Source organism: Onychomys torridus, chromosome 4, assembly GCF_903995425.1.
Source record: "Onychomys torridus chromosome 4, mOncTor1.1, whole genome shotgun sequence".
Taxonomy (NCBI): Eukaryota; Metazoa; Chordata; class Mammalia; order Rodentia; family Cricetidae; genus Onychomys; species Onychomys torridus.
Genome location: NC_050446.1, coordinates 29,511,089 through 29,538,663, shown reverse-complemented (window position 1 = coordinate 29,538,663; position 27,575 = coordinate 29,511,089). Strand labels below are relative to the sequence as shown.

General features: G+C 41.7%; 1 protein-coding gene across 1 annotated transcript; it reads right to left on the bottom strand.

Annotated features, from left to right (window-relative positions):
• Window positions 1-8,509: 8,509 nt before the first annotated feature.
• Window positions 8,510-26,711, bottom strand: Tnfaip6 (TNF alpha induced protein 6). The gene is made up of 6 exons (XM_036186658.1): window positions 26,554-26,711; window positions 21,177-21,314; window positions 17,068-17,229; window positions 15,122-15,350; window positions 11,436-11,476; window positions 8,510-8,838 (listed from the first exon to the last, which is right to left on the bottom strand). The coding sequence occupies exons 1-6, from the start codon at window positions 26,645-26,647 to the stop codon at window positions 8,675-8,677; spliced, it is 828 nt and encodes a 275-aa protein (XP_036042551.1). The 5' UTR covers window positions 26,648-26,711; the 3' UTR covers window positions 8,510-8,674.
• Window positions 26,712-27,575: the final 864 nt, after the last annotated feature.

The window sequence follows — 27,575 nt, the reverse complement described above, 5'->3', positions numbered from 1 at the left end:
AAATTAACTTTACTATAAAATAATACTTGCAATTAAGACTGTCAAACATGGAAATTAACTGCATCCAAAATCTATACATCTCAGTGAGATTCTACGCAGTTAGAATAGCCAAACTATTATTTTCTATAAGCTTAATTTCATCAATAAAAGATTAGGAAGGCAACAGTCTGTAAACTTTTCTTTTCAGTCACCCAGATATCATGTTTCTTCTTATTTTTTTTTTTGTTTGTTTGTTTTTAGAGACAAGGTTTCTCTGTGTAGCTTTGTGCCTTTCCTGGATCTCACTCTGTAGACCAGGCTGGCCTCGAACTCACAAAGATCCACCTACCTCTGCCTCCCAAGTGCTGGGATTAAAGGTGTGCGCCACCACCGCTTGGCCTTAATTTCTTAATGTAAAGATGCAGGGAATAATAAACTGACAGATGTTGATAATCTTATTTGCATGAGAGCCAGTTTTAACTCCACATTCCTCATTATGAATATCTTACGAGCTTTTCTTGGATTTGTTTTAAATACATTTCTTTAGTTGTGTTAATGAATGCCTCTTCTACTTTGAAAGAGGTCTTGGCAGAAGGTAAGTCCACATCTCGTTCAAAAGCTTCACCTCCGGTTTTTACCTCTCCACCAAATTCCAAATCAACTTCTTTGTCCAGTTCTGAAGTTGAAGTAAGTCACTTTTATCCCTATTTCCAATGTAAGGGCTGACCATATTGCAGTTGGAATGCTACTGGGAATCTTCTGATAGGGTTGTCAAGAGGGTGACCCTGTCTCTCCTTAAATAGCACATACTATAAAAACTGCTGCACCTTTGTGTTATGACCTATGACGGGATGAAGGGGCCCCTGCCATGGCTTCTCCTCTATCTGGAATTTACTGTTGCCCATTCATTACTATCATTTGCACATAAACTCCATATCAATAGTGAAGTCACACACTGGCTGCAACCTCTGTAGCAAGAAGCATGATTGACAACATCTGTGCTGCTGCTGCTGCATGTAGATAGACATAATACGGCCCGTCCGTGCCAGGGCCCATGGCACTTCTGCTTGCTACTTTCATGATTTCAAATACAGGCAGAACACACTGTCATGTAAACCTTTAGGCTGAACTCCTTCTGAGTAAATGCTCTTTCCTTAACATTATTTTCCCTTGAGATCTAGAATGTCACATATTAGCTTCCCTGTAGTAGTAAGACATAGGATTAAAGGCCCAACCAACTAGGAGAGTGTCATTTTTCCCCCTCTCTGAGAGTGTCATTTTTTTTTCCCCCGTAAATCCTTCTTAGAAGAAAGAAATGAAATATGTGGCCATCTTGTACAAATGTTGCTTAAAAAAAAAAACCAAAAAACAAAACAAACAAACAAACAACCCAGCAAAAACAATTCCCAAATATGCTTGCTATCCAATAAGATGTGGCTCATGGAAGCAAGTATATAAGGCTGCAGTCGTAGAATATAAAACTGCAGCAGCTGAACTTCCATCTTTAGGGCTGGGCTGCAGGTTGGCTGATAGCTTGCCTAGCATACAGGAAGTTCTGGGTTCCATTCCCAGTGCCACAGAAAACCAGGCATGGTGGTGCTCACCTATAATCCCAGTGCTGGGGAAGTAGAGGAAGGAGAATAGGCACTCAAGGTCTCCTCGGCCACTTGGCGAGTGTGAGGTAGCTTGAAAGTCTGTCTCAAGCAAGCAAACCAGTGGTGGTGGCAGCGGTATGAAATATTGTGCCAGACCCTGTCTGTACTAGCCGAGTGCATGTCGGGGATCTGTCTGCCAGCTCTCTTCAGTTGATGGTTTCTTCAGTGTCGGACGGGGATTGAGCCCATTGCCGGGTAGCAAGGCTCCTCTGCTTCAGGCCCTTGCATGTGAAAGGGAGTTGACTCCACCTTTTCCTCCTTTATTATTCTCTACTTTCTCCACTGACATGAACTTTCTCCTAATGACTGAGGATGGATCAGGAAGTTCTGTGACTTTCCAGAGGTAGGGATTTCTGCTCCTTCGGGGAGTTTGTCACCAGCCTCTCTGTTCCAACTCGTCTGTCTTTGCGGGTCTCCCTCCCACATAGAGCTCAGTTCCTTCTGCTGCAGTCTTTCTGGATGACCTCTGAGGACTGTCCTTCCTCCTCCTCCAACTGTATGTCCTTCTGCTTCAGCTTACTCACCGCTGGAAGTGCTCATAAGCATTGCTCTCTCAAGATGTGCTCTTCTGCCAAACAGGGTTCTCAAGAGTTTCTTCAGGGCTTGAGAGATGACTCAGTAGCTAAGAGGATCTGGGTTCAATTCCCAGCACCCACACAGTGGCTCACAACTATCTGTAACTCCAGTTCCAGGACTGGGCATCTCTGTGGTTTACAGATACACGTGTAGCAAAACATTCACACACATAAAATAAAATAAATAAATCTAAAAAAAATTTTTATTTTGAGACAGGGTTTCTCTGTGTAGTTTTGGTGCCTGTCCTGGAACTCACTCTGTAGACCAGGCTGGCCTCAAACTCATAGAGATCCACCTGCCTCTGCCTCCTGATTGCTGGGATTAAAGGTGTGTGCCACCACCGCCCAGAAAAAAAAAAAAATTAAGGAAAGAATTTCTTCAACTGAGGTGGGTGATTTCTTCAAACTAACTTCGTTGTCATAATGACATTCAATTCATCAGAGTGGTGGTATGAAATTTGACAGAATTTGTGTCTTGATTTTTCCACCTAGTTCCATAAAACACACAGTCATACATCAAATAACATAGCAATCAGATGTCTGGTTTCTCATTATGGGACACACAGCTCATTTGTTCAGGGGATAATAAGGTGAGCCAACAAATGTGTTTTCCAAAACTCCTATAGTGGTTTACTACTCTAGCTTGCTCTTTTGCTTGCCATTGTGGAGGATATTATCTGGCTTCAGAGTCCCATGAAGTATGGTATGATCAACGTCTTTTGTCTGTGAGGTTCTTTCAGTACCAGTGTCAATGGAGTAATATACAGGGTTGTGTTAACCGGCTCATGTGACAGTTTGAAGGAGACTAGCTCCATAGGCTCACGTATATGAACGCTTGACCCCCAGTTGGTGGAACTGTTTGGGGAGAATTCGGAGGTGTGGCCTTGTTGGAGAAAGTGTGTCATTGGGCGCAGGCTTTCAAAAGTCCACACCATTCACAGTCTCTCTCTCTCTCTCTCTCTCTCTCTCTGCCTATAACTTGTGGATCAGGATGTAAACTATCATGCTGCCCCAGTGTCATGCCTGCCTGCCTGACTGCTGCTATAGTCCCTGCCATGACAATTAACAGACTAACTCTCTAAGACTGTAAGCGAGTCCCCAGGTAGATGCTTTTCTTTATGAGCTGCCTAGTCCACAGTGCCGCTTTACAGCAATAGAGAAGTAGCTAAGACAGGTCAGTCATTCATAGTAATGGACAACTTGTGGCTATTACAATGCACACAGCAAATTCCTACTTTAGAAATAAGCCTCTGTCTCTAGGCTTCCAACATGGAGCCAAGTACTCTCCAAACTGCTCTTTTGGCCTCTGTCTTCCTTGGGATCTCTGGCAGCAGCCCTAGATCCTGGTGACACTGGAGCCTCTGACAGTCTTCCACTCGATCATCATGGCGGGCCTCCGGACAGAAGCAGGTTATGCCAGAAACACGGAAGAGCACACCTGTACACCCGTATCTTCTCACAATGTCTGAATTTATTGGGTGGCAGGAAAGTCACAAGGACCACTGCTTTCAGCGGCAGCAGTTTGCCTTTAACACTGCCTTCCTGGGTGTTCTGGCAGAGGCAAATGTAGGCTCTTTGGTTCCGGTTTTCATCTCTGACATTAACTCTCACACCACACAGAGCACAGCCCACAGTACATCTCTGTATGTATCTGGGTGTGTTTATGTGCCTCACAAATGAATAAGGAAGCTGCAGCCGAGCTCAAGAGGTTCCGGAAGTCGCCGGAGAGTCTGAAGGAAGCAGGCCAGTGTGGGAGGAGCTGCTACCGGAGCTCCCAAAGTGCTCCGATGACGGGCACCACCTCACTGGGCTTGCTTGTATCTTGTCTGCTCCTTGCTATTCTGCTTGTATTAGTACTATTCCAGTGTTGTTTGTATAACGGTCCATATTGAACATTTTCCTATTCATGTTACTGTGCTGTCTTTGATATAAAACATGTGTGCTCCAGTCCTCGATGTTCAGAATATAGATTGTGATTGCTTATAACAAACCAAACCTTCATTGCCACACTGTACTGATTTGTAAGCTGATTAGACTTCATTTGGGGCCTGGGAACAATGCTAATTCTTTGCTTCATTTCATTGACCCTCTGTATGGCAGGCTGTTATGGAGACAGTGTGTGGATGCAGTCATGCAAGAAAGCCACTGTTTTTAATGAAGCTTTCATTGTAGTGAGGGAGAGAAAGAAAAAAAAATTGAATGATAAATGGGGATCAGTTCTAGGGTTAGAGAAAATAGGGGAGGGGATATACACTCTTGCAAGGAGAGAGCTGAAGCGAAAGACTTCTTATGGGACTTGTGATGGAAAACAAGTGGAGACTGTAGTGATCTTGGGATTGGTCATTTCAAGAGAATTGCAGCAGAGGCAGTAAGTGGCCAGCACACCCTTTACGAGCCTTTCTGCCCGCTTGGAAGGGTGATCGTGTGTTACTTCTGATCACGGAAGTAGTCCTGAATCACTGTCTCTTTCTTCCACGCTCTCCCAACTTGTTTTCCTTGTTTTGTAGGCCTTTGATTAATTCCCTTTTGCAGTCCCACGCTACATAACTAGTTTCTAATCTATGCCTTTCATGTTGATTGTTCTCCTCCATACTTCCTCTTCTACCCTCCTACCCCCAAACCCCCACTGTATTTACCCTCCCTGTGCCATTATTCTCCTTCCCCCTTTGATACCACTGGCATTCCATACCCCTCTATATTACCAGCATTCTACACCCCTTCTCTTGAATGCCACCCCTGCCACCATGGCCCCTTACTAGTGTACCACTGACATTCCATTCCATACCCCTTTATATTACCAACACTGCATAACCCTTCCCTTGAAGTCTGCCTGTCCCTGCCCATGGCCCCTTACTAGTGTACTGCTATCTATGGGGTATTTCAATTTCAATATATATATCCAAAGATATAAAGATAACATGCACGTATAAGAGAGAACATAGGGAATTTGTCTTTCTGGGTTTGGGTTATTTCACTTACAATGATTGTTTCCAATGCCATCCATTTATTTGTGAATTTAATCATTCTCTTTTCCTTTTATCCCCCAAGCTGTGATCATTTATTTGTTGTACTTAAAGACTTATTTTTGACTAGACTTAGACTTAGAAACAGAAGCTCTCACAAGGACAGTCTATGTCTCTTGACAATCTTTTCCTGGTGTTTTTCTTTGGCTCCCTTCATTTTCTTGGCCACAAATTTAGCAAATTCTGCAGCCTCATTCTAACTTTTCTTAGTTATTTGTTTCTCCAGAGCAATACATGGGCATTTGTGTTTCAGGACACGTTGGGTAACAAGATACTGAATCTTTGTGACTTTGGTCCTGAGCTTCTTACCTATCTTGTTTAAGGGCTTCCTGACAACATGCTGCTGGGCATCGTCTTTAGAGAGATGGAGAAGCTGTCAGACTCTGTCAGCTCTCTGGGGACCCAGCTGCAGAGGCACAGTAGCAGCTGTCAGGTCAGCATAGTAGAAATCTTCTTTCCTTTTTTTTACAATAACCAAGTTCTGAAAACTCTGATTGGCATCCACACCCTGCAATACACTTGTGATTCCTCTCTCTTGTTCTATAAGAAATGTCCTTTACTCAAGGGCAAGTGCACCCTCCTGGCCTCCAGCCACCCGGCTTCATGGGAAGACTTTGTTTGTTGTTCCCACTGTTCATTCAGACCACACAACTCTTCCCCTCCTCAGCCAGAGCATCAGCAGCTACGTCTGTGGCCATGCACACAGATGGCAGCTGGGAAGGAGACATCCAACTTCATCTTGCCACAACCAGTTGCCTTGGAGGTATCACAAAAAAGAGCTTTCTTTACAGCTGAATCTAATCTCCTCTCTGTTCTGTCTCTCTCTGTTTCTCTCTCTGTCCCCCACCGCCACCCTGTTGGACAAGTTCTCACTATGTAGCCCTAGATATCCTGGTGCATACTACATAGACTAGGCTGGCCTCAAAGTTATAGAAATCCTTTGCCTCTCTGCCCACTGGGTGCTGAGATTAAAGGAATGCACAACCATATCCAGCTTTTAAAATAGTTTTTAGGTTTATTTCATTTATTGTGTGTGTGTGTGTGTGTGTGTGTGTGTGTGTGTGTGTGTGTGTGTGCATGTTTTGCTCACATGTATATCTATATATCATGTATATCTTGGGACTGGAATGATGGACAGTTGTGAAACACCATGTGGATGCTGAGGATTGAACCTGGAACCTCTTAACCACTGAGCAATCTCCATGTCCCTCTTTAAAATTTTTTTAAAATTTGGGGCTGGAGTAGTTAAGAGCACTGACTACTCTTCTAGAGGACCCAGGTTCAATTCCCAGAACCCACATGGCAGCTCACAACTCTCTATAACTCCAGTTAGTTCCAGGGAATTTGACACCCTTACATATATGTAGGCAAAACACTAATGCACATAAAATAAAAATAAATTATTTTTTATGTGTATGAGAGTTTTGCCCCATGTATGCCTGTATAGCAGGTGCATCCTGGAACTAGTTATGGTCTCTTTCTCTTTTCTCTCTTTCTTTCTTTCTCTCTTCCTCTTTCTTTCTTTCTTTCTTTCTTTCTTTCTTTCTTTCTTTCCTTCCTTCCTTCCTTCCTTCCTTCCTTCCTTCCTTCCTTCCTTCTTTCCTTCCTTTCTTTTTTTTAAAGACAGAGTTTCTCTGTGTAGCCCTGGATGTCCTGGAACTCATTCTGTAGACCAGGCTGGCCTTTGAACTCAGAGATCTGCCTGCCTCTGCCTCCTGCATGCTGGGAATACAGGTGTGTGCCACCACACCCGGCTTCTATTTTGCTTATGTGATATTTGTTTGTTTTTATCCCTGCAGGTGTCTTTGTATACATGGTGTCCTCAGAGGACATCAGACCCTCTGGGACTAAAGCTGCGGATGATTGTGAGCTGCCATGTGGTTACAGGGAATTGAACCCAGGTCCTCTGGAGAAGCAGCCAGTGTTCTTAACTGTTGAACCACATTTCCAGCTCCTTAAATTATGTATGTGTCTATAAGTAGATAGATGCACATAAGTGTGGGTGCCTACAGAAGCTCTGGATATCCTAGAACTGGAGTTACAAAGTAGTTCTGACCCATCTGATATAGATGTTAGGAACTGAATGAGGGTCCTCTGCAAGAGGAGTCTCTGCCTCTAACTTCTGAACTACCTTCCAGCCCTGGAATATCTAACCTCTTACTGGGCATGCTCTTATGTTAAATGAGAATCACAGGAGGCTACTGCTTGGCTTTAGCTTCTGTGTTAGGCCCAACACACCAGGCCACATGAGTCACTCAGGCTGACTACCTTGTTTGTAGGACCCTCCAAGGAACCCAGAGAGAGCTAAAGGCCAAACTGCCAACCAAACTACATTGTTGTGTCTTTTTTTTTCCTAAAAAAAAAAAAAGAGAGAGAGAGAAGTTCTGGGCCTGGAGAGGTGGCTCAGTGGTTAAAAACATTTGCTGCACTTTTGGAGGACCTGTGTTTGGGTCCCAGAACCCATATGGCAGCTCACAACTGACTGTAATTCTAGTTTCATAGAATCTGATCCTCTTTTGACTTCCACAGGCTCCTGCATGCACATGCACATGATGTGCTCGAGCATGTACACACACACACACACACACACCACACACATTCACACACCACTCAATAAATAACCTTTAAAAAGGAAAAATTTTATTTTTAATTGGCTTCTGATTCATATTTCTTCATCTAGACCTATGTCCCCATAAAATCAAAGACCTGCAATATATTTATGTCCAAGAGTATTTATTACAGCAATTTTTATGAAAACAATCTGAAATCCCAATATGGATTTAGCTTAAATAAAGCAGGAAACAATCATACTAGGGGATATTTACAGCTTCTCAAAGTCCCAGTTTGTAGAAAACTCAGTGATCTTGGGAATTGCTCAAGCTATAAATGTTAACATTAAAAATATTAGGTTATAAAATTGTACATAGTGCAGAACGACAAAATTCAAATACAAATACATATAGTTACATATATACATATGCTACAAGTAGAAAAACAATTGAAAGACAAACATTGAAAAATCTTAATACTAGTTATTTCTGTGTAGTAGAATTATGAGTTTTTTTTTACTCATTTGAAGTTTTCTGTATTTTTCTTCTTTAAAAAATAATTTATTTATTTTTATTATATGTGCACTGGTGTTTTGCCCGCATATATGTCTGTGTGAGGGTGTCAGATCTTAGAGTTGCAGACAATTGTAAGCTGCCCATGTGGGTGCTGGAATTTGAGCTCCAGGTCCTTTGGAAGAGCAGTCAGTGCTTTTACCTGCTGAGCCATCTCTCCAGCCCGTTTGCTGTATTTTTCAATTTTTCCCCACGATTACATATTGCTTTCACATTTGGAAAAATAATAAATACATGTTAATAATAAAAATACAAAAGTGAGAACAAAGAAAATCCAAAAGCTACAAACATGAATGTTTGAACATCTCCTGAAAAATTTTTTATAGATGGCTGAATCTTCCAGGTAAGAACTTTTTATTTCCAGTAGTACTTATATTTTTGGCTTGGCTGGATTTGGATGCGGGCTCCACTGTGACATATTTAATCTGGAAGCCTCCAGCAGTGACGGATGCATCGCTCAGAAACTTCAAGGTCATGACATTTCCTGTGGAGGGGGAGGCACACACAGGAACCAAGAGGTTACTCCAGCCTGACTTGGCTGACAAGTCAACGACTTATCATCTCACAAAAGAATACATAGAAGATGTGAATAAGACTGCGGAGTTAGATGGAGATGCTAAAGGGTTACAGTCTGTAGTTGCCCAGCCCAGTGAAGCCACTGGAGGGACTTGATTTTTGAGACAAGGTTTCTCTGTGTAGCTGCCCTGGAACTCCCTCTGTAGACCAGGCTGGCCTTGAACTCAGGGATTCGCCTGCCTCTGACTCCTGAGTGCTGGGATTAAAGGCGTGTGACACCACCGCCTATCGAGTGACTTTTATATTTAATTCTGGGCCTCTAATCTCACGTGGGAAATGTCTTTTCTGTTTTAGAAGTTTCTCCAGGACGCAGTGCTCCTGCACTGTTCTGCCCCTCAAAACGAAATGAAACACATAAATAAAATTTTAAAATGAGGTGCTTGCCTAGCATGCTGAGGCTCTGGATTTGATCCCTAGCACCACAGGAAAAATAAATTCTCCTTATGGGCTGATCCCCAGACTCATAAGAGCACAACAGTCATTCAAGCGATGGGGAGCAATAAGCCTTGCATTATCAAGAAGCAAACTTAGGGCCAGGTGTGCTGGCTGGCACATGCCTCCACCATAGATTTTGAGGCCAATCTAGTTGGGAACCTGTTTTAAAATTACTAGGTGGTAGAGGAAGCCAAAACAAGAGAAAATAGCATCTCTAATGTACAAAGAACAATCTTATAAACAAAATACAAATAACCTAATAAAGAGCTGCTAGAAATAAAGTATTCTAAAAACCCCAGTGCTGTAAGTTAATTGTTTGGGACAAATAGACTGTCTTCCCATGCATGCTTTTTGTCATGATTTTTGAGTCAGAATCTCACTAGGTAGCCCTGGGAGTCATTATGTAACCCAGGCTAGCCTCAAATTCCTGGATGATCCTCCTGCCTCTGCTTCCATGCTTCCACACCCAGCTCTGCTGTTGGGGTTTTTTGTTTGTTTGTTTGTTTGTTTTTTGGTTTTTTGAGACAGGGTTTCCCTGTGTAGCTTTGCGCCTTTCCTGGAACTCACTTGGTAGCCCAGGCTGGCCTTAAACTCACAGAGATCCACCTGGCTCTGCCTCCCAAGTGCTGAGAAAAGGCGAGTGCCACCACCGCCTGGTTTCTGCTGTTGGTTTTTTAAGGAAAATTTTTATGCTCCAACTCCCTCATAAAGCACTAAAGCTAGGCCAACCTTGTTCCAATTTTCTGTTAACATAAAATATGTCCTTGAGATAAGAGAAATAAGAGTTTTATAGTGAGTTTCCTTTCTTGGGAAGATTGTAACAGTAACAAATTAATAAGGTTTGGACAGTCATCATTCAAGGATGGAGTAGAGAGCTTCACAGCTTGTAAAAATGACACCTCAGAACTGAGAGCACTGCAAGGCGGAGTGTGGGAGGCCATTAAAAAGGACTCAGCACTGCCAGTGTCTGGGGTGCTGCTGCTCTTAGGTGTGAAGTATCGTGATAATTTTATGACTTGGAGAGAAAACAGAACCTATCAGAATGCCAAGTCCTGGCGCTGGAAAGAGAAAGAAAACAGAGACTTCCGAGAAAACAAAGGTTTTAGCTAAAAATAAAAATTTTAGCCGGGAGGTGGTGGTGCACGCCTTTAATCCCAGCACTGGGAGGCAGAGCCTAGGCGGATCTCTGTGAGTTCGAGGCCAGCCTGGTCTACAGACCGAGATCCAGGACAGGTACCAAAACTACGAAGAGAAACCCTGTCTCAAAAAAAAAAACCCAAAAAGACAAAAAAAAAAAAAAAAAAAAAAATTTCAAGAGCAGTTTAAGGTAAGTTAAAGAGTGATATTGCCCATTGTGATCAACTTATGTTACTATGAGGACATTTTTAATGGGCATAAGCATACAGAATAACTCTGGGTGCATGTGTGATTTAGCAAGCATTGCCTATTATATCCAGCCTTTTGAGATTTACATTAAATTAGGATACTAAAAGTTCCCTGTGGTTGCCAATAAAGAAACCTTATGGCCGTCTAGCCAGCACTTTCCTTTCCTTATGCAATGGCTACTGAAAGTACAAGGAGCTGTAAGGACTGTTGGACTGAGATAGAAATGGGGTACAAACAATGCCATCCTTTACTATGATGGACGCTGTGTTTAACTACTTGATAATTCGCTTAGGTCTTTTATCAGTGAATATTTCCAGCTACTATGATTGTTATTGTTATTATTATTATTTACTGTGCTGGGAATCAAATCTAGGGCTACTGCATGCGCAAACCGAGTACTCTCCTACTGAGCTCAGTGCCAGTTCCCACTCATTTATTGCTGCTACAGACCCCTGGGGATGCCAACAGCAGTTCTCAGGGACTCGTGGCTTCCAGCTGATGCCTGCCAATGAAAACTGTCCACACACACACCATTTTGATCACAGAGTTGCTCAAAATTTTTAGAATGAAAACTGGCATGGCTCTATGCTTAGCTCTCTCAGGTTTAAAAGGTGCATGAAATATCATGACTTTGAGGGCACTATGAAAAAGCAAAGGGACATTTTGCTGCAATTTCGGTTTTACCTGTGCTGATGATGTCTTCTGGAAGTTCATCACCACAGTATCTGAAAGAGAATTTTTAGAAAAGAGAAGTCACACCCACAGAAGAAGCACACAACTACTGAAATGGCTCTTATTTATGACAAAATACTTTATTCCCCACAAATTTTTCCTAACCAAAAAAAAAAAGTTTTTTTTTTTTTTTTTTTTTTTTTTTTAGCTAGGGTCTCATTTATGTAGCCCTGGCTGGCCTAGAACTCACTATGTAGACAAGGCTGGCTGGGCTGGCCTAGAACTCACTATGTAGACAAGGCTGGCTAGGCTGGCCTAGAACTCACAGAGGACTGCTTGCCCCTGCCTCCTAATGCTGGGATACTTTCTTTCTTCCTTCCTTCCTTCCTTCCTTCCTTCCTTCCTTCCTTCCTTCCTTTCTCTCTCTCTCTCTTTCTTCCCTTTTCCTTCTTTCCTTTCCTTTCCTTTCCTTTCCTTTCCTTTCCTTTCCTTTCCTTTCCTTTCCTTTCCCTTCCTTTTCCTTCCTTCCTTCCTTCCTTCCTTCCTTCCTTCCTTCCTTCCTTCCTTCCTTCTTTCCTTCCTTCCTTCCTTTTTAAACATGGATTTGTAAGGATAGAAAAGGATGTAGACTCACTATGTAGACCAGACTAGCCTTGAACTCATAGAGATCCGCCTTCCTTTGCCACTTGAGTACTGGACTTAAAGGGTGTGTTATAATACCCAGTCTCACAGTCTTAATTAGATTTGTAAGATGTTTGTAGCCTTTCTCTTTTAAGAAATTGTAAAACTACTTGCTCAGCAGAGAATGTGAATTCACTTGGAAGATAAAGAAAATTGTTTCTGGATAATAGTTTTTTTCAAGTTTTATTTATTTATCTGAGGCAGGGTCTCTTGTATCCAGGTTGGCTTGAAAAGTCAAATTAGTGCCAGGAATGATGGCCCACACCTTTAAGCCTAGCCATAGGTATAGGTAGGGGCAGACAGATCTCTGGGAGTTTCAGCCCAGTTTGGTCTACATAGAGTTTCTGGCCAGCCAGGGCTACGTAGTGAGAACCTGTCTCAATAAACAAATAGAAGCTCAGCTGCTACCTGAGGAGAGCCTTGAACTTCTGCCTCTGCCCTTTACTTTCTAAATACTGGGATCACAGGCATGCACTGCCAGGTCCAGTTTTGTGGGGTGCTGGTACTCAAACCCAGGGCTTTCTGCACTTGACACTCTACTAATGAAATTCCAACCCTAGCACTAGTTTCTTCTTAACATTGAATTTTGTGAGGAGTGGGCTTGGGGTCCATGGTAGACCACTTCCTGGTACCCTGTTCTTGGTTCCCGTCTTTACTCTCAGGGTTTTGTAATGATGGGAGGTGTGGGTGTTTCCTTGATGGTATTATTATAACCTATAGGATAAACATTAAAAAAAAGAAAGGTATGAAATATCTAACTATAGACCCTATTGGTATAAGATTTTGTTTTTATTCTGAATCATGACTGGAAATAATTTCTTTATGAATTATTTTAAAATACATAGGTTTTATAGCTTTTTAAAACTACAGTAATTCCAGAGAAAGGATGAGTATACAATAATGGAAAATTACATGGATAAATAAAATAAATAATAAGCCTTATTAAAAAACCCCTGAAAATAGTACTATATGATTTTATTTAGGTCTGTAGTTTATTTTAGAATTAAAACATCAACTAATTCCAAGCTCAAGGGATGCTTTATGTGTGTCTATGTATATGTGCTCAACTGCATGCTAGGGTACCAAGGATCAAATTCAGGGCTTCATGAATACTAGGAATACTTAAGAAAAATGAAGTTGGCTGCATTTCCTGTTCCAAAAAGTTCTCACCTCTCAGTCTTCTTTATTTTTTGTTATGCATACTTTCAGTCAAAAATCCCCATAGTTTATGCAAGAAATCCCCATTTTTAATGGTTTTAAAGTTCCACATTTCAATGTAATATGAAAACTGATTGGGCCTGAGTTGAGTGTGGGTGTGCACACCTCAATCCCAGTTGGCAGGAGAACTGAGGGTTCAGGATGACCTGGATTTACACAGTGAACTCCTGGTCACCCTGGGCTCCATACAGAGATCCTACCATAGACAAAGTGAAATAATTGAGCCTGCCATTTTGAACTGCTCCCTCTTCTGGGTTCTTTTACTAAATTCCCGCCATGTACGGTAGAAAATTAGTAAGTGTTATAATCCATTGATAAGTAATAATACAGGTTATTAAATGGGACTTGGATTATAAAACACCTGATTATATATGTCAGTTTAGAAATGTTTTGTAAGACATTCAAAATTTAAACTATATGAAGATATTGGAGCAGGTGTAAGATCCAAAATTAACCTGTAAACTCCACCTGCCCAAGAACCAGATAACTTTCTGGAATGCTGGGAGTTGTAGTTATAAAATCCACATTGGCAAGGACCAGGTAACTAGGTTCCTGGGCTGCTGGGAGTTGTAGTTCTTGGAAAAATAACAATACAGCTTCATAGGAAAGTACGGTGGCTTCTGAATTTTGTTCATAAAAGCCCCGACAACACGTGTCTAGGGGGCACTCAGCTGGGGTATTTCTAAGAGTCATCCTGACCAAAGTCCATCTTTGTCAGTTTGTAATATTTTAGTAAAGCTTGTTTCAAATTTGGCCTACAGTGCTGGAACTGATTTTTCTCTAGTGAATCTCAGGACTGACACAGGGCATCTTGGATCACACCCATAATCCCAGCACTCAGGAGGCTGAGACAAGAAGATTTCCATGAGTTCTAAGTTAGCCAAGAAATCTGGATCATCTTCAACGTCAAAATCCTAACTCTCAGATGAATACACAGACCACAGTGAGTATACTGCACCTGTGGCGGATCTGAATATCACTACAGTCATTTGGCCTGCTACAGCACAAGATCCCTACTTTCCCACCTGCCCAAATTGGGGTGGGAAACACAAAAAGACTATGTCTAAGCCTGTTAAAAAATATGGGAAGTTGGCAGGGGATGTATTTCAGTTGGTAGAATGGTTATCTTGCATGTCCAAGGTCCTGGTTTCCATCCCTAGCATCTAATAAACCAGGCATGGTGTCATATGCCTGTGACCCCAATTCTTGGGAGGTGGACACAGAAGAAACAGGTTCAAAGTCATTCTCTTTTACATAGTGAGTTTGAGGCTAGCTTGGGCTACAGAAAACTCTCTGTGTACACAAAATGGAAGTGAGAGAGGGAGAGACAGACTTGAACATTTTAACAGGAATTTCATTCCCCATGACTGTAAACTAGACAATGACGTTTTGTAAGTCAACAATCAAAGGCAGCTTCACGGCTTTTGTAATCGTTGTAGGCACAGCCAACTCAGGAAAATCTTTGTAGGTGAGTTATATGGAAACAAAGGGGTGCGATTGGGGGTGGGATGAAGCATGCCTGTAACCCCAGCACTTTGGAGGTGGAGGCTCAAGGCCCATCTGAACTACAACATGAGTTCAAGGCCAGCCTGCAATCCCAGCTCCCCTGATAAAGAAGAGATGAAGATGGCTGGAAAGGAAGAAGAGGAGAAGGAAGAGGAAAAACATTACTTTCTGCTGGAGAGAGTAGAAATACTGAGCATCAACAATATCATAGGAACAGGGGAGAGAAAACTAAAGAAGCATCAGATAAACACTGGAAGTTCTCCTATCAGCCTGGGCAGGGAAGCATTACCTACCTTCCTACAAAGCCATGGACATCATCATAGCTGTCATATATTTCTACATAGTCAGCCAGGCAGCCTGGATCATGTTCAAGGTCAAAGTCCAAAAAGCTCAGGTGAATTCGCTGACCGTACTTGAGCCGAATGTGCCAGTAGCAAACCTGGTTGTCATCATACTCATTTGGGAAGCCTGGAGATTTAAAAATTCGCTTTGGATCTGTAAAGACACCACCACACTCCTTTGCTGAAATAGGAAAAGAAGGTTTACTTAGATATTATTTTATATAAAATACTAAAGAAATGACAATATATGATTGCATAGTATATTGTATATGCTTATAGCTAATAATTTCTTAAAAAAAATTTTTTTGTTTTGTTTTTTGAGACAGGGTTTCCCTGTGTAGCTTTGTGCCTTTCCTGGATCTTGCTCTGTAGACTAGGCTGGCCTTGAACTCACAGAGATCCACCTGGCTCTGCCTTCCGAGTGCTGGGATTAAAGGCATGCACCACCACCACCGGGCTAAATTTTCTTTAAATTTAAAATTTTTTTTAGGGGCTGGGGACTTAGCTCAGTGGTAGAGCAAGGCCCAGGGTTCAATCCTCAGCTCAAAAAAATTTTTTTTTTTTTTTTAAAAAAGTAAGCTGAGTGCCATGATTATTGGAAAAGAGCAACTCTTCCAGGATTCTGTGCACATATGCCAAGACTAAGAAGTACTAAGCTGCCATGAGAAAAGGCAGTAATATATAAAGATTTGTGAATTAAGATGGCATCCTTATTAGGGGACAATGGATCCTGGAAGATCCCTTTCATTAACACCACTTCATTTCTCCTATACTTTGACTTTGTTGTTTGTGTTTTTCTGAGGCAGGGTCTCACTATATAGCTTTGGCTGGCCAGGAACTCACTCTGTAGACCAGGCTGGCCTCGAACTCCCAGAGATTTGCCTGCTTCTGCCTCCTAACAGCTGAGATTAAAGGTGTGCACCACCATACTTGGCTTTATTCTAGACTCTGGCAATGATTATTAACAATGACTAAATACACGGTAGTATAGCATAGGCTAGGACTAAAAGTTTAAAGTATGTACAAGTTGATTTGGGACTGGTGTGGTGGCATACACCTTTAATCCCAGCACTCTGAGGTGGAGGTCAGCCTGGTCTACATAGTGAGTTTCACAATAGCCAGGGGTGAACAATGAAACCCTGTCTAAAAAAGCAAAGACAAAAAAAAAAAAAAACAACAAACCAAAAACAAACAAACAAAAAACCCCACACACAACAACAAAGCAAAACAAACAATTAACAAAAACTCCCAAACAGCAACAGCAGTAACAAAAACAAAAACAATACCCAAACAAACCAACCAAGCAAAGAACCAAAGTGACTTGTTGGTCATGGTCCTGTGATAAATGCCTGTACTTGTTTTGAATGAGTGTAGTATCCAGTTCTAAGCAAAATTCTTTCACTTGGAGTCTACTTCATTTTGAGCTAGAAGTTGCTCGTGGACACGCAAGGCTGTTCTTCGATGGTCAGGACCATTAAGCAATGCTGTGACAGAGCCTAGAATGTCGCTAGCACTCTCCTACTGAGATATGAAATTCCTCATCACGTCAATGTGTTAGCAAATGTTGGAAGGGCTCTGGAACATAAAAAATAACACTTTGTTCTGTTGTCTGGGAGAACAGACCTGAAAAGAAGAGTCTGCTCTTTTCTCCAGGAGCATGAATGAAGAGTAACTCTCCTTTAGTGAGAATATGTGAGGGAACACAATTCAATGACCTGACCAGCAAGGAAGGACCTATGAATGGTAGGGAGAATTTTATCATCATCTTCACTGCATTCACTCATTTTTAGAAGGAAAAGCTGTTTCCTTTTAGTAATCTCTTGGCAGGTAACTGCTTTGCTGCTGCTGTTTGTGTAACTGCTTTTGCAAAAACAGAATTATCATTTCAAAGAACAAACCATGTGGGTTGTAGCAATAGGCATCCCATCGCTCACTCCTGTTGAGCCGGATTCCATAATCGATAATACCAGTTTTCCCAAATCCACAGTTGGGCCCGGGTTTCACAATGGGGTAGCCAACTCTGCCCTTGGCCATCCATCCAGCAGCACACACGTGGAATCCTGAAAGAGGGAGAGAAGCTTATAGATTCACCCAAAAAAGTCTCCAGCCTGGTAGGAGGAGGCAGCCACCCACTTTGTGTAGAATGGGGAAACCCCTGCAATTGTAGTGCTCTGGAGACAGATTAGCAGGATTTTAAGTTCAAGGCCAGCCTAGGCTACATAGTGAGTACCAAGCATTGGGCCTTAGATTAAGTTCCTAGCACCACAAACAAACAAAACACCAAACCAAACCGAAGTTTGAATACAAACAAAACATACACCCTTCATTTTTTCCTCTTCATTTTTGTGTTTTGTTTTTTGAGACAGGATTTCTCTGTGTAACAGGCCTGGCTGTTCTGGAACTCACTCTGTAGGCCAGGCTGGCCTTGAACTCACAGAGATCCACCTGCCTCTGCCTCCCGAGTGCTGGGATTAAAGGTGTGTGCCACCATGTTCGGCTTACCTTTTTTTTTTTTTCTTCTTAAGGCATGATCTCATATAACCCAGGCTGGTCTCAAACTCTCCACGTAGCAAAAGCTGACCTTGAACTCCAGGGCTCCTGCCTTCACTCTGAACTGCTATTAGGATTGCAGGTGTGTAGCACCACCAAGCCTGCCTATAAAACGTCAATTCTGACTGCTGCTGCTAGCTAGTGGTCCCATTTGAAAACAAAAATAAATGCTCATAGTCTAGGATTAAGTTCCATGGGGAATATGAGAACCAGCTGATTTCAGATCATCCAGCTGTCCTCTGAGGACACTGAGTGAGGCTTTGAGAAAAACCCTTAGGCATCCGTCTGTGAATTCAACCAACTAGGAATCAAAGTGACTTCCTGACAGATCTACATCTGAGATGGGCTGTGGCTCAGTGGTAGAGCACATGCTTCTCATGCATGAGGCCCTAAAATTCAATCCCCACCAGAAAAAAAAAAAATGCATTTAAACTTGTAAAAATATTTTTCTTGTTGTTATTGACTCAGAAATATATTTACACAGTGTTTACAGTATGGTAGATATTATAAATAATCTCTGATTTATAATATACAGGGGCTGGGTGGTGGTGGTGTACACCTTTAATGCTAGGTAGATCTCTGTAAATTCGAGCCCAGCCTGGTCTACAAAACAAGTTCCAGGAAAGGCACAAAGCTACACAGAGAAACTCTGTCTCAAAAAACCAAACCAAACAAACAAATAAATAAATAAAATAAATAACATAAAATATACAGGGTATTCACGTTTGTAATACCAGTATTCAGGAGGCTGAGGCAGGAGAATCGCAAGTTTGAGACTAGCAAGACCTTGCCTCAAACAAACAAACAAACAAACAAACCCTAATAAAAGTCAAGCAAGCAACTAAAACAAAAAGGAGATGTGGGTGTAAGTTGGTGGTGGCCTGCCTGAGCCTGTGCAGCAGGGCCTGGCCCTGGGTTTGATCCTTAGGACTTGAGCATCCTTGGATTCTGGTTATCAGGGGTGATCTTGAAAACACTAGCTTACTGGAGCTGTGGGATAACTTACAGCTGTGTGTTTGTCTGGGATAAAGTGTAATAATGGCGCGGGCTTTGCCAGGCATTTGTCTATAAGGAAAGGAGTCCTGAAGGGGGCTCAAAGGAGAGGGGGCCAGCTTTCTAGTAGAAGAAGCAAATAGTAGAAGCCAGGCATAGCGGTACACATCTTTAATCCCACTTGGGAGACGGAGAAAGATGGGGTAACTGTGAGTTCAAGGCTGTCCTGGTCTACAAGCAAGTTTCAGGCTGGGGCCATATGGTGACACTTGTAGTCCCAAGATTTTGGAAGTGGGGAGTTGAGGAAGGATTAACTCCACACCAGCCTCAGTTATGCAGTGAATTTGAGACCCATGTGGGCTACATGGGATACTGACTCAGAGCAAACAGACAAAATTCACAAAAACAAAACAAAAAAACCCAACCATTTGACCAAACGCCCCCAAATCACAGCAGTTAGTTGCTGGAGTTTTCAGGAGGTCTTTTGACATCATCTTCCAAGTTTTTTTTTTTTTTCCTACCACTGTAGGAAAATGCACAGGGAATTGGTAATTAACCTGTAAGCACAATCAAGTTTATTAGCTTTGAACACCTAATGCTGCAGCCTTTACCTCTGAAGTGCTACTAGGATTATAGTTTTTTTTCTTCTTCAAGACAGGGCTTCTCTGTGTAACCCTGGCTGTCCTGGAACTTACTTTGTAGACCAGGCTGGCCTTGAACTCATGATCTGCCTGCCTTTGCCTCCTGAGTGCTGAGATTAAATATGTGAACCACCATAGCCTGGCTTGTCTCAACAGTTTTTAATCCATGGTACAGTAGTACAGATGCATTCTCTTCCCATCAAAACATGTTTTTACAGATGCCTGGGCATGGGGGTACATACCTGTAATCCCAGCCCGAGATTAGCAAGGCATGAGGAAGATTACAAGTTTGAGGCCAGCCTGGGCTATATTGTGGTACTCTTATCTTGAAAACAAAACAAAACAACAAAACTAAGAGAAAAGTTCCTTAAATTATAACATTTCTACTGCTGCGAGAGTTACAGAGGTCATTGTGCTCACTGATAAACACTAGGAATGTTAAACACACAGGGTTGTCTCTTCAAAGAGAGAACAATATACAACCTGTTTTCCGGCGGGAAGTCTGGGAACAGAAGCGGTTAACATCCTGGTGTCTTTTGTGCTCTCTATGTGGCTGAGACCACAGTGGATCCTCCCCCAGACCCTCATTGTGAGCTTGTCAATCTATAGATCCTTTCTTTATGGAAGGTGTCACAGGTGCTTTACAGAGGGTTTCTATGTAGTCACATCTTAGGCTTTGTTGTGTACATGGGTTAATTATCACCAATTGTGATGTGCTTACACATGCCTAAAATAAACTACTGAGGGTCAGACTCCCAAAATTTGAACCAACACCAGCTACTGAGTCACGCTGAACAGAACTACCTTCTCTCATCCCTCTGATTGTTACTCTAATGGCCCTAGTGGTCATGGAGGCCCCTACTAGGTAAATATTTGTAAAATTGCATAATTTAATGGCTGAGGAAACCAACATTCACATGTCAAGATAGAACAATATTATAAGTGAATATCAATTACAGTAACGTTAATACATAGTGTTTCAAAGAGACCAAGGTAAGGTGGTTTTCTTCGGGGCTTATTTTTAGACCGTAGAACCTCTTCCTGACTCTCTCCCCTAGAAATCTTGGGGACAGAGAACTGAGGAGCCACGCTGTGCTGTGGCCTTATAGCCCCACCCCTTCACAGCGGCAAGGGGCAAGGTAAGGTTGTGGTCAGGTCTAGTACTTGGCTCACTGCTGTGCCCAGAGTCACATACACTAAGCCAGGCTAAATCACGGGAGTGGAGCTTCCCAGAGTCCCCCTAGAAATCCAGGGAAATCTGAAACCTTTCTATGTTCCGAGGACTCGAAGGCCTTTTCCACTGAGATCCTTGTCTAGGAGTCTATGGTTGTCTATCTCACCTACTCTCCACTTGAAGCTCTCTTCAGGTCTTTTAAAGAAATGTTCTCTTTCTCTCTCTCCCTCAGAGGCCTCATTTTGCTCTCTCTGGCATGATGCTCTGTCTCTTTTTCTAGTTCGGCAACTTTTCAAGTCCCAGCCATGTCTCCCTGTAGCCCCTGATGTTGTCAGGAGGCTCTCTCTCCTAATAAAGCTTGCTGTGACAGGTAATTTCATGTCTGTTCCTTACCCAAACTCTCTGTATCTCTACCATGACTTTTACTTTCTTAGTTCTCACTGGGTGGTACCCAGCCCCCATGAGTCGCTGTTACTAGAAACTTGTGACTCTAGGCAGAAGGAATGAGAGAATCCCCAGAAAGCAAAGATAGTCCCACAACAGAGCAGTCCCAGAGGGCTAGAGAGAAAAGTCTTGATAAGGGTTACAGGAGAGGTGGAACCCCCCACCAAGGATGAATAAGAAGAAAAACTGTTGTCAAGTTAGTTACCAATGTTTCTGGCTGCTTCTAGCTGCTTGTAGGTGGCGAGGCGGCCACCTTCAAATTCACAGACGGTCTTGGCTTCTGCATAGGTGAGCTTGTATCTGCCAGCCCGAGCCTCTCGATGGTACACACCCGCTGCTTGTTCTGTGAAATTACAAAATGTCATCAGTGCACTATTCTCTATTCTTGCAGAACAAAGGAAAATTTCCCCCAGCAGGAAGATTGCATCAGATACATGTTGTTGCCAAAGAAATTTCTAGGTCAGCTGTCATGGTAGTTAAGTTTTTATTGTTAGAAAGCTTTGGGGAGAAAAAGAATAAGGGGGAATTTTCGGGGGGAACAGAGGCCATGTAAAGACTGGAGTTTAGATTGCTTCTGATAGCATGAAAGAAAGTTTTTTGTTTTTTTTTTTAAATAAAAAATACACTGTATTTCTAGATTAAACACAAGTAATAAAGTTTTGATGATCTTTTGGCTTTAAGTCATAAAAGCTTGGAAAGGTAGAAGAAGGAACTAGATGCAGGAAACTTAGAAGGCAAAATAAACCAGTGAAAATGACTTCACAAGGAAGGCAGACATGTCCACTGAGAGAATGATTACAATGATAGAGCTGAGAATTCCGTGAAGAACTTTAACAGTGGGAAATCTGACGGAAACCTCAGCAAGCAAGCTGAGCAGCAAAGAAAAGGGATTTGAAGGCAGCAGAGAGAGAACTGGTGCATCTATAACCACTTTTTCTGACTTGTTTGTTCACATGTTGTCCCCAACATATCTTAGGCGATGACAAGGCACTGTCTTCCAATAGGTCACGGTTTCAGTGAATTGTTTGGGGACTGCAGTGGTGTCTTCATAGAAACAGTGTGAAGAGGTTCCCCAGACAACAGTCACAAGTTTATCTATCTCCTAGTGCTAGCAGTGCCTCCCAGTTGTCTAGATTACTATTGAGCTTTTGTAGACTGATCTGCCCAGTCGGCCAATGTGGAGATGTTCCCAGTGAATTCTTGAATGCCTTAGCACACAGCAAGACACAAATCCAGAAACATGTCCTGATTCAACTCCTATTTCTCTTCCTCAAACTAAAACTGACTCTGCCACAGTTTGATGGGAAAGGATGCTGATTGTGCTTCATGTTTTTCTAGACTCCAAGGATCCTGTTCTTATAAATTATATGGTAAAGGCCCATCACTTAGAGAAGACAACAGTCCATTTGTTATTTTTATTTACTCATGTATTTTAGTGCAAGTTCTCATGTGCCCCAGGCTGACCTCTAACTAGCTATGCAGCTGAGGAAGACCTTGAACTTGGATCTTCCTGCCTTTACCTCCTGATTGCTGAGATTACAGGCATGTAACTCTTGGTTTTATGTGGTATTGGAGAATCCAACCAGGATTTTTTGCATGCTAGGCAAGAACTCTACCAACTGAGCTTACATTCCACACTTACAGACCAGGAAATACTAGCAACATCAGATCATCACCAGTGGAGATGATTTTTCACTTTATAAACACCTGTTACCCAGGTGTCCTTCATGTGCCAAAGCCCCAATACACTCATTAATTTCCAGTTTTATTCTTCATGCACGTAGTTTGATGATTTTGTCCAGGTGGTGTGGATCAAGTCCTGTCCCCTCAAGGAACTTAGACATGCATGTGTGGGCAACTAAGCTATATTTATCACTTTTTTAAAATTAATTTTTAAATTTATATATACACATTTTTTTTTCTGCGTGTATGTCTGTGCACCACATGTGTACCTAGTGTTTGAGGAGTCCAAAAGAGGGTATTGAATCCCCTGGGACTGGAGTTACAGATGGTTGTGAGCCATCATCTGGTTACTGGGAATTGAACTCATGGTCTCTGGAAGAGCAGCCAGTGCTCTTAACCACTGAGCAATCTCTCCAGCCCTGTTTTTTTTTTTTTTAATTTGGTTTTGTTTTTTATGTAGGGTCTTGATATGTAACCCAGGATGGTCTAGAACTTGTGAGTCTCCTGTCTCAGCCATTTAATTATGAAAATTAAAATGCTTGGCACCACACTGAACTAAGTATCTTTATCTTAGACACTATGCCTTTTGGTAGAAGAAAAAGATTCATGCTTAATTAAATTATTATAAATATTGTTTGTTGTTGGGGCTGGGGCGATGACTCAGTGGTTAAGAGCACTGGCTGCTCTTCCAGACGACCCAGGTTCAATTCCCAGCACCCACATGGCAGCTCCCAACTGTCTGTAGCCAGGAGATCCACCATCCTCACACAGACACACATGCACGCAGAACAACAAAGCACATAAGATTAAAATAAATAAATAAATAAATATTGTTAATTCAAACATTGAAAAAATCTATCTGTACTCCAAGAATATAGAAAATAATGGGGTTGGGGATTTAGCTCAGTGGTAGAGCATTTGCCTAGCAAGCGCAAGGCCCTGGGTTCTGTCCTCAGCTCTGAAAAAAAATAAATAAAAGTAAAATAAAGTTAGAAAAAAATTGTTGAAAAAAAACCTCAAACTGGTTTCCTTAATATTTTACTCCAAACATGAAATATATTTCTGGGGAGAGATTAACAAATTAACAAAGAGAGTTTTAGAAAATAATTTCAAAAAAAAAGAAACTATTGGAAACTGATGGCATGTGTCTGGGTAATTACATTATTATAACTGAAACAACAAACTTGATGTGGCATAATTTCAGTTTCTTAAATATTCCATTTTGCCTTATGAGCAAACACACTGAGAATTCTTGATGTAGATATTTGACAATTTAACTAAGGCAGTTAATGAAACAATTATGGCAAGGTCTCATTATGTAACCTATGCTTCCCTTGGAGTCTCTATTGTCCTGCTTCAGCCTCTTGAGTCTTGGTGATTACAGAACTTCTTGCTCAGTAACAATTCTATATGAAGTTATTTTGGTTTCTTGTTTGTTTGTTTTTTGAGACAATGTCATTTTCTAGTTCTGACTGGCCTGGAACTCACTATGTAGATCAGATTGGTCTCAAACTCATAGATATCTGCCGGCCTCTTGAGTGCCAGGATTAAAGGCATGCACCGCTACACTTGAGCCTGCCTAGGGATGATTATAAACAAAGCATTTTTTGTGTGTATTTGTTTGTTTATTCATTTATTCAGTTTTTGAGGCAAAGTTTTGCTATGTATCCCAGGCTAGCCTGGAACTCCCAATCTTCCTGCCTTAGTCCCCCAAGTACTTGGAATTTAAAAGCAGGACCATTATTGTTTTAAAGTACTATTTGTTACTTAAAATATTTCTGGGTTTAGAATTTTAAGCTATTAAGACAAAATTTAGTACAATGAAACTCTAGCTTTTAAAAGAAACATGTGTCTAAAGAAATGATATTTTATTCATTTTCCTACTCTATCACTTATTTGTAAAACTGTTTTCTTTTTTTTCTCCTTTTGGCAAATGACAGTGGTGGCCTGTGGGTTCTGGTATCTGCTGGTTCTTCTGGGAGGAGTTAGACAAGCTTGTAGGCATCACTTCTTGAACCTCAGTTTCCCCATTTAGTGAATAGGAATAGTGATAGCTGGTGCACCCTACTAGGAGCTTGTGGTACGCAACCTGCCCATCTTTGGCAGATTCAGTACAAAGACTGAAAGTAATTGTTCCCTGTGTTTTCAATGTTCAAGATCCATGTTGACTGACTGACATCTCTTGTCTGTCAGTTCCTTTCTTGTTAAGTTGCTGTTAAGAAATTAGAAGTCGAGTTGAGGATTTAGCTCAGTGGTAGAGCGCTTGCCTAGCAAGCGCAAGGCCCTGGGCTTGATCCTCAGCTCAAAAAAAAAAAAAGAAAAAGAAAAAGAAATTAGAAGTCACAGAGTTCAAATGTCCTGTTCTTCAGAGTTGCTACCAGATCCCTCCCTTCAAACCAAACTTTCTTTTCTCCCTAAACAGTTACAAATATTATATTGACCTAACCAACTGTGAACAATTTGTGCTGGGCTGACTGGTCAGTCATGTGTTCCAGACTGAAGCAGTTGATGGCGTCTCAAGCTCCTGATCCACAGTGTGCCCTTAACAAAGCTTCAGCTTGCTGTTCTCTATCACTGGGGCAGAACTGCTTTTTATCCACGTTTACATTTTTGTAGCATACACACTCATTACAAAAACAATGACTTCAAGTTACTCGATCCCAGGAGAATTTGATAGCATTTCAAAATATTCCCATACAACTTTAATTCTGCCTAGCTCTATGGTGTTTCCCCATTTCTGACAGGCATGTATGCATTTCCCCAGTTGGATTGTGTACACACATCTACATTCATTTCAGAACCCATCTTGACCAAACGGTCACACTGCAGCTAGTTACTGGCTCAGGCTGGAAAAAGAGGCAGCAAGGCTGTGCCGTTCAAATGCAGCTTTTTAATGAAATCCTCATGGTTATAATTACTACCAAAGAGAACTCTGCTGAAAGGGAAAACCAGTCTACAATCATGTGTTGCCTAGCAAGCATAAAACCAAGATCTAGGTTAATTCTGCCTTTTCGTTATTTCTTTATTCTCTGCAAGAATAAGATGAATCCCTAGCAAGCAATCAAACAATTTTCTTCTCTACTAAGTACAGTAATGGACAAAATGCAACATCCACTTGAATCATAAGGTTTCTCGTATTGTTTTGAGTGCTATAATGGGTTGACACTCATTTCTGTGTTAATAGTCTTTTCATGGTCTATTGTTCCTCTTTCGTGTTTAACCTAAGCCATCCCTTCCATTTAACAGGACAACAAAGAGAACTTTCCTCATTTAACCGCAGGTCTAGGAAAGTACTTACATGACACACAGAACCAAAGCCTGATGAATGCATCAGAAAGCACAAGGCATTGTTGTTTTCTCTCCTGTGTCACATTCTAGTTTTGTTAAAATAGTTGAAGACAGTTAGAAAAATTAAGATGTACCCTGCAGCTCAGAGTACCTGGAGTTGAGAACCACTGTAGGAGTTCTGTGTCTCCCGCCTTACCTGAACTCTCACTTCGAAAGCAGTTGAAATAATAATAATAATAATGATGATGATGATGATGATGATGATGGTGATAATGATAATAAACCAAATCTATTATACTGGCGGTTTAGTTTCATAATGAAATACTCACCGGTAAGCTACCATCTCTACTTTGAAAATCTTGAAATATATTTTCACAATGACACATCACAACCCCTGCTTTTTGTTGAACTGTGCAAAAGGACAGCCTTAAGTTTTAAATGCAAACATCCTTTGTTTAATGGTATGTCCGTCAGTGTCTCTCTTTTTAAAGAATTTTCTGTGAAAACATTAGCTTTGAACATGCTAGAAATTTTTACTCCTTCGAGTCAGTCCTCTGCAATGTCAAAGGATCGTTATCCCCAACAAGAAGTTCGTGAGTGAAGTTTCTTACCAAGCCATATGGAGTTATGAAAGATTCCATTCTTGAATCCCCATCCGTGAGCCTCTTCCCACAGCAGGACCCATAAGCAAAGGAGCACCACCATATCTTCAGTTGCAGCAGTTTTACAGTGTCGGGGCTGCCCACGAGAAATTCTCCGAGTAGCGGCTGGAATGCAGCTGAAACATCTGGTTTCCACATCTTTTAAATAGTTTTTTTCGTCTGTGAGGTCAGCATGTACTCTCCAATGGCACTTTCCGTTGCAGAGTTACACAATTAGTTCAGTGTCTGAAGCAAGCCCTCTGACTCATTTGCATTGGCAACCAGACCGGAGGGCGCAGGATGAGCATCCACGTTTCAAATTCACTTTCTCAGAAACAAGTTCGTTTATTCTGTCAGTCACCAACACTTTTCTGTTAGAAGTTTGTGTCATTTGGTGCAGAATCAGAAGCGATTAAAGAAAAACCAAACTCCAGCAGGAATTCTCAGAGAAATCCTGAAGGTCTTTGTTTGCATAGTTAATTTTGGGGCTTGTAGTTTAACATTAATCTTTAACTTGATTGTGATAGTATTGCACAGTTTTTCCTAAACGTTGCCAAGTCTGTTTGTGTAGAAAATTTAAAACAAAAGTGTATGTAGTTTAGCAAATCCAGCACGGGAGAACATTTTTCTCTCGCTCTCTTCCTCCCTCCCTTCCTCCTCCACCCCCTCAACTTTGAGAAAAAGACTCCAATTTCAGAGAGTCTTAGGACATTCAGGTAGCCTTGGAATATCCTAACAAGGAGTATTTTAAGCAGATACTGGCAGGCTTGGAGGACTTTGTGGCTGGACACTCCCTTCCCTTATAGTCTACAGACTGCCAGGCAGGAGGCTGGAATGCTTCATGACTGGTCAGAAGAATAGGACCTGAGTCATATTTCTGGTCTTGGGAGGAGACCTGGCATCCTGAACTGTCTTAGAAAGTCATTGATGGATAACTGTCTGAGCCTGACTCTGGGAACCCTAAACCTTACAAGATTACAATATAACAAGAG